This window comes from Lindgomyces ingoldianus (assembly GCF_010093535.1).
Source record: "Lindgomyces ingoldianus strain ATCC 200398 unplaced genomic scaffold BDR25scaffold_6, whole genome shotgun sequence".
NCBI classification, from domain to species: Eukaryota; Fungi; Ascomycota; class Dothideomycetes; order Pleosporales; family Lindgomycetaceae; genus Lindgomyces; species Lindgomyces ingoldianus.
This window is the reverse complement of record NW_022985167.1, coordinates 349,893-364,456: the sequence shown is the minus strand read 5'-3', so window position 1 is coordinate 364,456 and position 14,564 is coordinate 349,893. Positions and strand designations below refer to the sequence as shown.

The following is a 14,564-nucleotide window of genomic DNA, read 5'->3' as shown; positions in this document are numbered from 1 at the left end:
GTCTTGGCTGGGTGACCCGGTGAGTAAGCAGACGGGTTGGCATTGATCATAGCGTCCACGGCTCTAGCTGGTCTTTCCGGCCCTTTTTTCTCTTGATCTCAAAACATGGAATTTCGAAATGATGCCGTCGGCAATAAAAAGTCATCTGGCTAGCAAAGGTGGCAAGGAGACATCCAAACTTGGCAACCAATTTCGCTTGCGGTCAATGAATAGGCCCATTGAAGCCTTTTTCTCAGGTATGGGCTGGGCTTTGTACACCTGTTCTTGATTTGCTTGAGGAGTTAATGAGAATATGCTTAGAGTTCTGCTCATGTGAAGGGCTCCTGGGTACGTTGGCCATTGCGTGCATGATGTGGTTTCGGAAGGAGACATGTCTCAGGCAACTCCATACAACGACAGGGGTTCGAGGTACAGAGGTACTCCTGGTCGACATATTGCTCGAAGCAGGTGGTACAAGATGTACATGTTCTTAGGATGGAGAAGTGTGCGATGGGATAATTACCGCTGCATGTTGGAGAAGACATGCAAATGAATGGGACGTGCATCGGGCAATTTCATCCTGCGACAATTTACCTACGGAAATTGAAGCCGGAGGTCATGTATGGCACAATGTCGCTGCGAATAGATACGGAGTACGCTTTATCAGTAAGCGTTAGAGATGGCGAAGTTCGGGAGAGTTCGTTCATGCGGGCGATGACGGCAGGTCATCCAACTCCCACGGTGACGACACCTGACCGTGGGATAGATGAGGATTTCAAGAACAGACGGTATGATAATGGACGTGGGCAGAATCGGATGGTAGTGAGAGATAGTGCGGAAACTGGGATTCGTGTTGGCAGCGGATGGATGATATGCTGCGCGATGAGGCCCACAGCGCGCGAAACTGGGTTGCGGCAGAAGACGCTGCGTTGCATGCCTTAGATCAACCATCGCCCTGCTCGATTCGGCCGGATCCTCCCATGGATCAGGCCCGGGCCACGAATGCCCGCAGTGGCGCCAGCTTGATTGGCCTTGGATCTCCTCCAAGATTGACCGCTGATTGGCAGGATTGTCGCAATCCTCGATGCGGTTCGGCCGTGCATGGCTGGGGTTTCACTTGTCGAGTCTCTTCCAAGTTTTGTTGTTTACCTGGATGCACTTGCGGTCTCCTCTCCACCTTTCCAGCTGCGGAGTCGTAATCATACGTCTGCTACTGCAACCGGCCTTTCCCACACCATTTTACTACTAAAGTGCCGCAAAGAAGAAGAGACTACTTGTCTTTTCTTTTCTTTACATCTAGCCATGTGTTCGTGCCTTGTAGCTTCATCAACAAGCTGCCTCTAGCCTTGAGCTTCCAGCCCCCATCATTTGGGACACCTTCCTCAAGAACCGTATACAGTGAGTCCATTATATATCTCCCCTTCTCGTGCCCTCTCTAACTAAATGTCCTTTGGCCTAGTCTTTGCCACAGATGTCTTTTCTTTGACCAACACCTAGTCCCCAGCCGTTCTTGGATCCTGCCCCGCAACCGCCGACGCCATGGGAAATACCCAGAGTGCCAGCCACCACCACAACAGGCTCTCGAAACCGAAGACAAACACGAATTCGCCTTTTGGAACCCCTAAGATCGATTCCCCAGTATCGGTGTCCTCGAAATATGCAGACTTGAGTGCAAGGGAGAGGCAAGCGCTCAAGTCACAATTGTGCTCCCCAATTGAGACAGAGTTTAGCTCTAGCTTCGCTTCAGACGCGGATGTTGGGATTGGTGAACTGGCTACACGTTTACAAGCGCGATTGTCGAACCTTTCCAGGTCCAACTCGAGAGCTTCGCAAATCAAGAGTGGGCGTGCATCGGACACGAAGCTTGGGAGCTTACCCGACTCGATGTTATCTTTAGTGTCGAACACGCAAAGTGTGGATCTCGAAACGGCGATCAAGATTTTGCAGGAAGTCCGGAAGAACGCGACCCCCGACGATCTGGCAGCTCTCCACCAAGCTCTACAGCCTTCTGCACCGTCGCCATCTCCCGCTCCCCGTCAGAGCTTAGACCGAAGGGCCTCAGCCATTAAACGGTCATCATCATCCCTGACCAGGCGCCGCTCGTTGACAGCGACCCCAGGACTTGCAACTCGAGGCTCACCTACTGATGGGACACGCAAACCTTGGAATTCATGGCAGACCCCTCAAGTCGAGCGCCAAACACAGAAATGGCATCTTGGATTGATGGGCACATCGCCTCTAACTCGACTTGCCGCATTAGATCTGGCTGAAGATGGACGGGAATCGCCGACACCTCGAGCAAAGACTCCTGGGGAAATGGAATACTCCCACCTTGGAGCCCTCCAACTCGGTTCCCTCGTTGTAACCAACGGCGTTCCTTCCCCGGCCCCAAGCGCAAGGAAGCTCCCACGCGAGAAAGGCGACCTAGTAGGTTCTCTGGAGGAGGATTACTTCACGGCTTCTGAGGGTTCCTCCAGCCCGGTCAAGCGGGTGGCTCCACGTAATCGAACGCATACCAGAAGCAAATCCTCGGCCCTCCCTGTCACGCCTCCTTTACACCGTGAATTATTCACGAAAGACCGCTCATTCAAGACCAAGTCTACATGGAGATGCGATAGCCCTTTGAAGTTGGAAACCGAGAGCCCTTATTTTTATGGTATCACTGAAGTGGAGCCTACGAAACTACGCCTCCAAGTCATCAACAAAAGTGCCGACACGCTTGCCCAGGATTACATGGCTGAACTTCCCGACAGTCCATTTGTAAACCGGAAGCGTTTCTCTTCGGAACATCAAGATGAAGGTTTCTTGGACGATGATGCTATATCATTTCGGGAAGATGCTCTCCGCATTCTTGATGGGAGCATCTTCAGCAACCACCCCCAGGCATCTCAGGAATCTAAGTCTACACTAGAATCCTCGCACACCGCTGCAGTCTCCCACCAGAAGAACGGGCGGCCTACTCCCCAGAAGGCCGATTCCGGCTATTCATCCGGAGGAAGCTTTCGAGTGGTGCAACGTGCAGCTAAAGCTATGCAAGAGGGTACCGTTCCTAAAACTTCCAAGCAGGGTTCGGTGGTAGCTGACTTTCAGAAAAGTGGGCATGGTTCCGATAGCGACGACTCGGTCAGCCTCTACACATTCGAGCAAATGTTGGCGCTTCCCATTTCAAAGAAACCACTGCCACCAATTCCAACCGACGAAAATGTAGTGGGTAGACCCTCTCACCTGCGTTTCTCCCGAACCTCAATGGTTCACACCCATTCGCCACCCCCTATCTCACCCGTGACGGTAACATCAATTGCGTCGCAGTTCACGACGGATAGCGGAATGTCAGCGCAAAGGAGGTTGCAGAAACGACGGCCATCGTCTCAGAACCTGCCAGTCGTCCAGTCGTGTCAGCAGGTCACGGAAGGCTCTATTCCCAATATTCCCGTTGATGTCAAAGCCAAATTTACACGCAGACTCTCTGAATCCCCAGGCATGGAGTATTTGACGCAAACATACGTGTCCATAGAGCACATACAGTCTTGCGAGTCTCCCGTTGACTCTTCCCTGCCAATCAAAATTGAGTTCCCATCTCCCTCAGCGTCTCCAGTATCTCGTTCCAGGCGTCATACCCGATCCCAGACTGAACGCTCACCGACCCCTCCTCCGCATGGGATTAGGCGGAGTTTCTCGTTCTTCCGGCATAAGTCTGGGGCAGAGAAGACACCAGAGTCAGCGCAAGATATTGATAATACTGCACTAAGCGTTGTTGATCTTGGCACAGTTGCAAGCACACTTGGTCGGTCACCTTACGACGCTGCGATGGGTAATATCCCCCAAAAGATTATGGCCTCCCCAACTCATCCACATCAACTGGGAAATACACTGCCACGAGCGAAGTCAATGGCAAGCATGGATGCCAGAACAGCTACCGAAGTAGCTCGCATCCGAAGCAAGGATCGTGCTCTGTTACGAGCTGAGATGCTACAGCGGCCGAAGAGTTATCACGATTTAAACCTGGAAGCAGGGGAAGCTACCGCCTCTCGTCGACGCCCGCATAGTGTCTATTCGGATATCCCACCAGTGCCCTCTTTTGGAGTGACTGAAGCCGAGCACATTTCTAATCCATCAGTGGAAATAGATCAAGGTCTAACCATGGCTGATACGAGATCGGGTCCTAGCATTCGTGCTCGCTCTACAGGGCGAGGGCCCATCGTGTCTCAGTTGGTTGATAGGTTCGACCAGTACGGCAACATACACCATCCCTCCCACACAAGCGGGAAGCCGGACTGGGAGCCCCACACGCGCTTCTGGAGTCAGCGCCGAAATTCCATCGGGGAAGGGGTGCGCCAGCATGTGCCAACCTCTCAGCCTATGCCTCCGACACAGGATCAAAGGGCTTCGAGCCAACCCCCTGAAGATGCTGTTTACGATCGATATCGCGGCGGCCTCGAGTATGGATACGAGCGTGGATTCGGCATCGGTGGCAGTGCAGGGACAAGACAGCTCCATAGTGCCGCAAGCAGAAAGAGCATGCACTTCAGTAATCAGTTTGGCGTGGATTTGTCAGACGTTCCTGTTTTCTTGCAGAGGGTTTAAGTTGGAGGTGCCGATTAGGTAGTCCCATCTGCACACTACACTGCATGACGCGATTTTCTTTCATTTAGTGGGGCATCTTTGCATGGAATATAGCATTCTCTCTTTCACATCATTGGTCATCGGCATTGGTCCACGCTTACATGGGATGGGGAATCTGGCATTCTATCACGACTTCCCATTTTGATTCACGCAGGACACGACGGCGATGATAGCTCGGCATACGAATACAGCAACGACTGCAACATGATACACGTACACTTGCCACACGGGATGCACGAGTGACTAGTGAACACTGCAGCAGCTGTGGCACAGCCTGGCTTCTTGCGTCCCTCTATCTCGGTGATTTGAGATAATTTTAGGCGAAGCTGCAGTTGCTATGCCTGCACTTTCTCGAACAATATATAGTTCGCGTTCCTGGCGTTGCGTGGGGTGCGTCGGGGGACTAATATGTCCGAATGCTGCGAGGTCATCTTCAGCACTGAGGCTGTCGGCAGAGCTGAGTGGTGAGCACTGTTTGGGCTGAGGCTGATGGATGAGCGGCTTAAGAGATGGCTTGCTGTACGGGAAGCCATGTGGTGGCTGGCGGTGATGTCAGGGCCTGTTCGAGCGTCAAAAGGCCAGGGGCTGGTGGCGCTAGCGGCTATAGCAGGCTCTTTTATTACTTAATACGTGCATCCATGCGCCATTTCAAGAAGCGGCGATTTTGCACCACACATCTGAGCGAAAATTAAGATCCGCTCCCTCACCTCCGTCAACACCACAACCCTCCTCTCTGCTGCTACCATCACCCTCTACATAAGGTGTCTGCGGTTGCCCCTTCTCGCCCCTCAATTCCCTTTCACGGCAGCCTTTGGTCGTTGCAAAGGCACCTCCCAACAGCACGGCCTTGGCCTTGATTCTCTTCGACCTCCAAGTTGTTTCTGTTCGGCCCTGCCCACACATCCTCAACAACCTCCCCCCTCCTTGTGCTGAAGTCGTCTTCGATTCGTCTCGACCGTGCGCCGTTTGCCCCTAACCCAAACCAACCGCTCGACACTACACCCCCCCAGCTGCCGCATAGGACGTTCTCTGTGGTTCTTCCTCTCCCCGAGGAAGAGTCGAGGAGACCTCGCCTGCACCTAAGTCTCGGATACGAGCTCTTCAGGCCTCCCTAGCACCTTCGTCGACTGGTGAAGACCTACGATCCATACATCCATCCAACCTGGGCACTATCAACCAGGGAATGGCACGATCTGACTTTCTCATTACCGAGGAATACCACTTGTCATACGAGGCTTTAAAGTCTGCCGATAGTACACTCGGATACATCGTCGATCATGGCGTTAAAAACGCAAAACAATTGATTGGGGAGGCTCTGAAGAGCCGTGTTGATGCCATTGACCAAGACACATGCGGGGTTGGCGATGAAGATGCCTTCTTCGTAGTCGATCTGGGCGAGGTCTACCGCCAGCATCTCCGCTGGAAGAAGCATTTGATGCGTGTCACGCCGCATTATGGTGAGTGCACTCGTGCAAGCAATTGGGACATGGAGAGTCATTGACATGTGACAGCGGTCAAATGCAACCCCGACCCTCAGGTCCTTCGTCTTCTGTCCGAGCTCGGGACCGGATTTGACTGCGCTTCCAAAGCCGAGATCGAGCAGGTCCTGAAGATGGGCGTGGATCCCTCCCGTATCATCTACGCTCAGCCGTGCAAGACCAAGTCATATGTTCGTTATGCAGCGCAGAATGGCGTCAAGCAGATGACGTTCGATAATGCCGACGAGCTGTACAAGACGAAGCAGCTCTTTCCGGATGCTGAGCTGTACTTGCGGATCCTGACCGATGACTCTGCGAGTCTATGCCGTCTCAGTCAGAAATTCGGTGCTGCCCTGGAGTCTACCGTGGAGCTTTTGGAACTTGCCAAGAAATTAGAACTCAATGTCGTCGGCGTCGCTTTCCACGTGGGTTCTGGTGCTTCTGATCCTAAGGCGTTCCTCAAGGCCGTTCAAGATGCCCGTTTCGTCTTCGACCAAGCCGCTGCTCTTGGTTTTAACATGCATACCTTGGACGTTGGTGGTGGATTCTGTGGCGAAACATTCGAGGCCATGGCTGCCGTTCTCTCTAGCGCGCTTGATCTATACTTCCCACCCCACGTCCGCGTCATTGGTGAGCCTGGCCGATATTACGTCTCTACCGCATTCACCATTGCATGCCATGTTATCGCTCGTCGTACTGTAGCTGATGCTACTCTGGGCACAACTTCCTACATGCTTTATCTAAACGACGGAGTCTATGGAAACTTCTCTAGCATCATTTTCGATCACCAGAACCCCATTCCACGCATCCTGAAGGCCGGCGCTAGATTTTCGTACGATGTTAGACGCTCTGGGTACGACACTCCGTCTATGACAGAGTATTCCATCTGGGGTCCAACCTGCGATGGTATTGATGTCATCTCTTCCTCCTGTGCCTTCTCTGAGGTTGTTGACGTGGGTGATTGGCTATATTTCGAGGATATGGGTGGTATGTTACAAACTCCCCAACGCCACATAGTACGAAAGCTAACAATTGTTTCAGCGTACACCAAATGCTCCGCTACCCGCTTCAACGGCTTTACCAATAGTCATGACGTCCTGTACGTCTGCAGCGAGCCTGGAGCCAGCGCGCTTTTAGGACTCTAGTCTAGTGAAGATGCACTTTTAACCCAAGTGTTGCGTCTCTCTCTCTCTCTCCAGCAATCTGTAGACGGATAGAAGTAGAGGTGGTTATCTTCTCATGTGTGGATGGTGCGTTCATGATGGAGATGGGTGGCTAGCGTTGAGATAGATAGAGCCGAGTTCTCAATCTGCATTAGTGCAAAAGTTTTGACAGATAGATGGTAATTTAATTTATGAGTCTGCTTTCGATATATTAGAGGTGTGTCTCCGGAAGCATGGCATATTACACATTCAAGGAATCTCGAATAATAATGACTAAGCTCTTGGCATGGCTTTCCCCATTCTAAGATTCTGAAGGAAACTTGGAGTTTGCGCTTAAAATACCAAATGGCATGTAACCAGGCCAAGCCACTATCTACTAGTGCCTGTACCTCTCTATGTACCATGGGTGCCCTAGAGGCTCCATCATATATACAACAAACAACAACACACTTCCGTTGCACCACCAAAGCCTACATGTTATAAATACACTTGTGAACTAGGATAAATTGTTGATACCTCGACGAGCGTCCTGAAGGCCAAGCGGAGGAAGATCGCGGTGGTTGGTGAGAACTTTGTTGAGAAAGAGAATGTCGACAAACTCGACAAGCTCCAACTTCAGAAAGGTATCTTCGGCAGCACAAGGACATGCGACGACCTCAACGTTCTCCCAAACACCGCACGCAACTTTGTCGAAATCTCTCCATAATTGCCAAAGTCCTCGCTATCTACAAGTCCTTGGAAAGTATCAGGATACATGATCAGAATGGATTTGACATGTCAACATTTCTTGTCAGCATCGGGGGGCTAGGGGAGGAGCCAAAGGGTTAAAAAGATCAAGAAGGATACGCTTTACATTGTAAGCCTCTAGCCGGCGCCTCAGTCATCATGTTTGATAATATGGTTCGCAGCTATATACGCAAACGTCAAGGCCGGCCCCAGTGTCGCTCCTGGCCCAGCATATGTTCTTCCCATCACGCTTGCCGACGAGTTTCCCACCGCATACAGTCCTTGGATGACCTGTCGTCCACCGTCAGAATCCTCCTTCAGTGCGCGTGCGTATTCGTCCGTCAGGATACCACCTTTCGTGCCCAAATCACCAGGCCATAATTTCACCGCATAGAAAGGTCCTCTCTCGATAGCTCCTAAATTTCGGTTTGGGGAATATGAAGGATCTCCCATGAAGGAGTCATACGCGCTTTCGCCGCGGTGGAAATCCTTGTCTACACCCGATGAAACGAACCCGTTGAAGCGTTTCACAGTTTCGCCCAAAACTGAGGCACTTAGATCCAACTTCTCGGCTAATTCTTGTATAGTTTCCGCCTTGGTGACGAACCCTGAATCAAGGACCTCCTGGGGGGTATGCCCAGGCATGAGGCGTCCAGCAAGCACATATCTATCTCTATGATTCGAGTCCAAGATGAGAAAAGACGGAATCGCAGGGCTGACTTCATTTCGTTTCCATAGCGCATGCCCAATGGAATTGTAATTCTGCGACTCGTTGGTAAAGCGCTCAGCCGTCTGATCCACGATAATCGAATGCGGTAACACACGGTCGTATAGGCACCAGAACGCTTGTCCAGACTTTGGATCCACCATTGCAGCGCCCCACCACGCAGCATCCATGAGCGCAGTTGCTGCGCCAATTTTGAGGGCCGCCGAAATGGCATCGCCTTGGTCGGTTGGGATGACGGAGGTCCAGTCTGACGTGATGGGCGATGCCTGGTATTTCTTGCGCATCTCAGTGTTCTTTGCAAAGCCGCCTGCTGCGAGGATGACGCCTCGTGAAGCCTCAATTGTGATTTTTTTACCGACTTTTTCAACGATTGCGCCGGTCACCTGCCCGTCTTTAACGACAAGATCGGTCATCGGAGATTCGGTCCAAATAGAGACGCCCTTTTCGATATTTAAGTACAACAGCTGCCCGACCATGGATACCCCCAAAGTACAAGGAGAGTTCCCGAGCAGTATCTGTGGATATTGCCGCAGTCCGAACACCCTAATGGCCATGAACATTCCATCCCAAGAACTCTTCGCACGTACTAATTTGGACAATTCATACGTATACACCGGGAATGGGGGCCTCGTGGGGTTAAAATTCAACCTATCCTTCCAAGGACCCAGAACATTGAGGTCGAACATTGCCGGCTCGACACCCCTCCCTCCAATCTTCCCACCGCGCTGTTCAGGGAAGTAATCTGGATACCCGACCGTTTTTCGCCATCGAAATCCCTCATCCTCTAAGAACTTGACCATTTTCGGCCCATTTTGAAGGAATGCGAGTTTCCGCTCTCGAGATGATGCAGGACCCGCGTCTCCAATAATGGCTTCCATGTACTCCAGAGCTTCCTCGGGGCTGTCGTTGGCGCCTTCATGGAGGTGCGTGTTTGGGATCCAATGGCCTCCCCCAGAATAGGTTGTCGTTCCACCGACTTTTGCGCTCTTTTCGACGACGAGGGCGGACAGGCCGGCGGACCTGACGCGTAGGGCTGCTGTCAGGGCTGAACCTCCAGAGCCGACAATCAGGACGTCGGTTTTGACGACGCCATCTGCTGATATGGAAAGCGAGGGGTATTCAGATGGGAGGGTTAATCGGTGCTTGGATTTCTGGTAGGCGATTCTTGCGAGAAAGGCTGTTCCAATGGTGGCCGTTAGGATACCGGATATTCGGGCGAGTCGTTTACGTAGCAGTTGGGCCATGTTTGGGTTCCTGGTTATGAATTATAGATATGTCAATTGTCATGGCCGTAATCCAAGGCTCTCGGGCGTGGGGATGGAAAGGAAAGGCCAGTCCGGGGAGCGGTCAAGCATCTTAAAGAACGAGCGACTTGGATATCCATTTTCCAGCTTTCCCCAGATTTTCACCAGGTTGTCTGTTCCAGGCGAGCAAGCGAAGCATAGCTGCGGAGTTAGTCTGTCGATTAGCGGATTCGAGGGTGGTCGGATGTCGATATCCTGCAATTGCAAAAGCGCGGAGACTCGCATCTAGGCTAAGTAACAAGGCTCCGGCTTATTGGGAAGAGATGTTTTTCTGCACATGGTTGAGAGATAATACTAGCGCTGTCAAGTGACTTTCCGTGATGATTCGTTCATTGTCTTCGTAGCTGGCAGCTGAGAGGTGGACTGATGTTAGTGACGGATCTCAGGGCGGGAGAGAGCACTTGGTCCGAGCTTAACCAAAGTCAAGCTTCGGGCGACGTCCTAACTGAATTGCGGCCCCTTTGAGCAGCTTCATCCTTTTCATGGGATTCCGCTCCTCCAATTTACTCTGTTATCATTTGTAATAGCCGCTACGATAGCAGTGGACCTTCTGACTTCCCCGAGAGCCAGACAACGGCTATCCTGTCTCCCCGAGGGTTCGGCAAGCGTGAATGGGCACACAACAGCTCTGCTTCTTCCTGTACAGCATCGAATACCCTCAGCGTTTATTATAGCAGAGATGAATGTAGTCGATTCAACTGTTTCTATCCTAGTACTTCCCCCAAGGGACTCCGGACTACTTGAAGCTTCAATATGCCCTCCTGTTAGTTAATCTTCACACCCTAATAGCTAGGGTTGAAGAATGTCAAGCACTATTAAGACCTGAAGATGCATAAAAACAGTTCCTGTTGCACTCTATTACACCTCTAAACAGCTCAAATGTCTTGTATGTAAGTGACGAGGAGGGATTTCCCATTATCTCAGCTCCATAACACCACCACGACTTCTCTTGGCTTCTTGGAGCCCATAGCCTTTCTTCTGCATTCACTGTTCAGCGTAGTGGATTGTAAAAGAAGGATACGGGATCCTGTCTTAGAATTAACTAGCAAGCAGAGGTCCTTATTAAGCTAAACATTGACCGCATTTGGTCGAGCCCTCAGCCATACTAAATGGAGAGTAGACAAGGGGACATTCTGACTACTACATCTCTAAAGTATCTTCATGAATGCTAAGGACTTCTTAACACTTCGAATGCTATCTATCTAGCTTGGCTTCTGACCTCGTAGAGGTAGAAGGCAAATGCAAGATGCTGTCTTCGTATATTTAAACACCATACATTTATACACTTGTAAGACAGCCCTAAAGATGTCTAAATGCAGGAATAATGCTACCTACTTGAGCAATTTTATTTTAGAATACTATCATAATATCTCTTCGCATGGAAAATGGGGATGGAAACATTCATAGGCGTGAGTGAGGCTGCACAGCGGGAGAGGATAAACATCTAGTCGAGGATGTGCTGTGGCATATGAATAGGATGCTGCCACACAGGAGCTTGCTAGTTTGCTAAGCTCAAGTGGAAGGACTCTGTGCTCTGTCAGAGGAAGTGGTGAGAGGGGGCTTAAAGGACTCGTGGGTTTTCCAAATGCTACAATTTTTAGAAGCAGTTTTTTGCAGCTGGAGGTAGAAATCTACTGCTATTACTCTGAAGCTACGGCTTGAGCCTCGTAGACTCTCTATCAAGTAAGACATAATAGTTAAGGAACATGTCTAGCATCTGAAATATGACATGCGCTCTTCTATCAGGAGGAGCCTCTTCCTAGCAAGCAAGAGCTAGACAGGTCCTGCTTAACCCGAAGCCACTGCTCGAGCCTCGCAGGCCCTCTACCAAGCAAGACATAGCAGTTAAGGAACAGATCCACCACCTGAAGGACTGTGCATACGTTCATCTTGTCAACAGAGTCCCCTGCCGTAGACAGAGCCACGAACCTACCCTTCCAACCTGACACTGTACCCCGAAAATCCTTGGTTCACAATCAGGAGGGTCATAGCTAATGTGGAAACAAAAGGGACACCTGGAAAGCATCAAGTACAGCTATCTCACAAGCAGAGCAGCCTCCTGCAAAACAAAACAACCGCCAGAACCCTGGCACTCCACCTCCACATCATGGCTTTGGCCAGCTTGATCTTCTATTAGAGAAACCTGATAGCGAGAGAAGAGATGGTAATATCCATAGAGCCCCATCTCCAGGAAGACTAAGGGCAGAGAATCGTCTTGCGCTCGAAATCGCGGCCTGCATTACATGGACGTGAATGTGAAGCGCAACACTAAATTACCGTATTGAAGCCATCCAGAGACATTAGACTGAGTCTCTATTTGCCATTACAAGCAAGAGAAGAAAAGGACATGAACCGAAACAACGCCACCCTCGGCACAGCTATTCTCGTGGGTATCATGTACACAAGCTCTAAAACCACGACCAAACCCCTATTACTCTCTTCTTAGGGCCTCTCAAATGCCCACTGTCCATCTACATAACCATCAATACCTAAACATAACAATACCGGCGCGCTCCGCATCCAGTTTCCCCAACAACGGCTTACACTTCTCAAGCGCCAATGCGCCATTAATCACCAAAGACACGCTTCTCCCAAGAACATCTACATACTTCTCCCGAATCGCTGGATTGATATGCGGGACACTAATAATCGTATCTAACCACTCGCAAATCTGCTCATGGTGCCACTCAGCACTGTACCCGCCAGTCCCGGGACCTTGCGGATTCATGGCGTACTGTGAAGCGCGCATTTGGGAGAGAGTCCACGGGGACCAGGCGCAAATGGGGGCTTTATTGGTCACAGGAATTATGAGCGCGGGACAGCCGTCGAGGAGGTGGAAGATGATGGTGCCGCACCCGGGGCGGCGAGAGGTCGACCACATGTTTGCACGGAAGGGGGAGATGCCGGTAAAGAGGATCACCATGCGGTTGGTGCCGATATCAGTTTGTGGGTTGGCGTCACACAGGGCGAGGTTGTGGACGCTTTCGGAGAGGAGCTTGTGGGCTAGAGCGTAATCCCCTGTAGATATTGTGGGTTACTCAACTTTGAATCAAAACTTGGCCAGTAGAGGGATGATACTTACCAGCGAGGAAGGGACCGAAGAACTGGCAAATGGAGAAGTCGTTGGCTCGAGGAACTGAAGGCGTTCTTGCACTAGCAAACAGATATGGACAAAACCAACCCTTCTCGCAGTCTTGCGAGGCCCTGGTTGGATAGATTCCCTCGAATCGTAAGTCTGCATCTACGCCCATGAGTTTGTGCTTGATACCAACTTGCAGGCTCTTGACATTTGTAGTTTGAAGCATCTTTTCTTCTTCAGGAAGCATGTGCTCAATAATGCCTTTGTCGATCGCCTGCTCGACAATTTGGAAGACACCATACTTGAGCACGGTGCTGCCAACAATGGCCCCAGCTCCGGAGGACACAATTTCCGAGATGAAGCTGTCTGCTCCAAAAGCGTCCGTGACAACACCATCGAGGCCTTCCACTAATGGCGCTCCTACAAATGCGAATGTGGTGAAGAGAACAGCGTCCCTATATCGGACATTGGGCAGCGTGACAGGATTGTTATCTCCCCACGGTGATAAACTTGCTGGCATCTTCAATGTCGTAGTTACAGTTGCAACTCCAGCTCTCCCAATCCGGCCAAACAGCGTGTCACCAAAGAATCGCTGCACACCTCCCGTTTTCTTCTCGTCCTGCGGCCCACCGACAGCTCCAGCACCTCCCGTTTGATGCTTGGGGGCTCCAAACAATCCAGTCGGAGCAGTGGTTGTGTAATGCGGCTTCTGAGGTTGTTGTTGTTGCGGCATGATCGGTTGCGGCATCATTGGCTGTTGCGGCATCATCTGTTGCTGTTGTGGCTGCTGGAATTGTTGCGGGGCCATCATCTGCTGTGCTTGTTGCTGATACATCTGGAGTTTCTCAGGAGGCAAGCTTTGGACTATACCCTGGATTTGCTGTTGCTGCTGTGGGGTCATGTTTGGAGGGTACTGGGGCTGCTGCGGGGTCATATTTTGCATTGGTTGTTGCATTGTAGGCCCCTGAGCTGACTGGATATATTGAGGTTGCTGGGCTGGTGGGAATTGCTGCTGAGGAGGGCCCATGGTTGATTGTTGCATTTGAGGATGTGCATTCTGTTGCTGTGGGGGAGCCTGTTGGAAAGTATTTTGAGAGAGGTTTGGCGGGGGGGTGGGGGTTGGAAGCTGTTGGGGTTGGGCCGTCGCTGTATATGGTGGAGGAGCAGGCGAACTCGGTTCGAATGAGCTCACTGATGGAGCTTGTTGCTGGAGGATAGGCATGTTTCAAGGTTGAGACTTCTATTTCCGTGTTCAGGCTGGTGTACGTCTTCTATGGTGATACAGTGCCGTCGCGCGAGCAGTCAGTAGTTGATCCAGAACGGGTTATTAGAAATGGTATTATAAGAAAGAGAGTGACTGGCGAAGAGGAGCAGTCAGATTGACGGTGGAACGGGGGAGGGGTTGAAAGAAGGTTGACAGTCTGGGACTCTCCCCGAGGCTGTCGCTCAGCCGCACCCGTGGCTTCATGCTTTACCCCCTGTGGA

General features: G+C 51.2%; 5 protein-coding genes across 5 annotated transcripts; 2 read left to right on the top strand and 3 right to left on the bottom strand.

Moving 5' to 3' along the window:
- The first annotated feature begins 1,164 nt into the window (after positions 1-1,164).
- BDR25DRAFT_301255 (uncharacterized protein) lies at positions 1,165-4,814 on the top strand. Its single transcript, XM_033689536.1, has 2 exons — positions 1,165-1,377; positions 1,439-4,814. Exon 2 carries the CDS (start codon positions 1,519-1,521, stop codon positions 4,561-4,563), a length of 3,045 nt encoding a protein of 1,014 aa, XP_033551391.1. The 5' UTR covers positions 1,165-1,377; positions 1,439-1,518; the 3' UTR covers positions 4,564-4,814.
- Positions 4,815-5,785: 971 nt separating this feature from the next.
- BDR25DRAFT_311021 (ornithine decarboxylase) lies at positions 5,786-7,225 on the top strand (the record flags this gene model as incomplete). Its single annotated transcript, XM_033691203.1, has 3 exons — positions 5,786-6,059; positions 6,114-7,067; positions 7,122-7,225. The coding sequence occupies 3 exons, from the start codon at positions 5,786-5,788 to the stop codon at positions 7,223-7,225; spliced, it is 1,332 nt and encodes a 443-aa protein (XP_033551390.1).
- Positions 7,226-7,317: 92 nt separating this feature from the next.
- On the bottom strand, positions 7,318-8,027 carry BDR25DRAFT_351080 (uncharacterized protein; the record flags this gene model as incomplete). The annotated part of the gene is made up of 4 exons (XM_033694809.1): positions 7,318-7,612; positions 7,645-7,692; positions 7,741-7,964; positions 7,998-8,027. The coding sequence occupies 4 exons, from the start codon at positions 8,025-8,027 to the stop codon at positions 7,318-7,320; spliced, it is 597 nt and encodes a 198-aa protein (XP_033551389.1).
- A 92-nt stretch (positions 8,028-8,119) lies between these two features.
- On the bottom strand, positions 8,120-10,323 carry BDR25DRAFT_331979 (fumarate reductase/succinate dehydrogenase flavo protein domain-containing protein; the record flags this gene model as incomplete). Its single annotated transcript, XM_033692698.1, has 2 exons — positions 9,901-10,323; positions 8,120-9,789 (listed from the first exon to the last, which is right to left on the bottom strand). Exons 1-2 carry the CDS (start codon positions 9,938-9,940, stop codon positions 8,120-8,122), a joined length of 1,710 nt encoding a protein of 569 aa, XP_033551388.1. The 5' UTR covers positions 9,941-10,323.
- A 2,159-nt stretch (positions 10,324-12,482) lies between these two features.
- On the bottom strand, positions 12,483-13,305 carry BDR25DRAFT_214405 (uncharacterized protein; the record flags this gene model as incomplete). Its single annotated transcript, XM_033684793.1, has 2 exons — positions 12,483-13,018; positions 13,083-13,305. The coding sequence occupies 2 exons, from the start codon at positions 13,303-13,305 to the stop codon at positions 12,483-12,485; spliced, it is 759 nt and encodes a 252-aa protein (XP_033551387.1).
- Between the last annotated feature and the right edge of the window lie 1,259 nt (positions 13,306-14,564).

Excerpts from the sequence above, each read along its gene's own strand:
- BDR25DRAFT_301255 (XM_033689536.1), top strand. The coding sequence starts at position 1,519 with ATGGGAAATACCCAGAGTGCCAGCCACCACCACAACAGGCTCTCGAAA.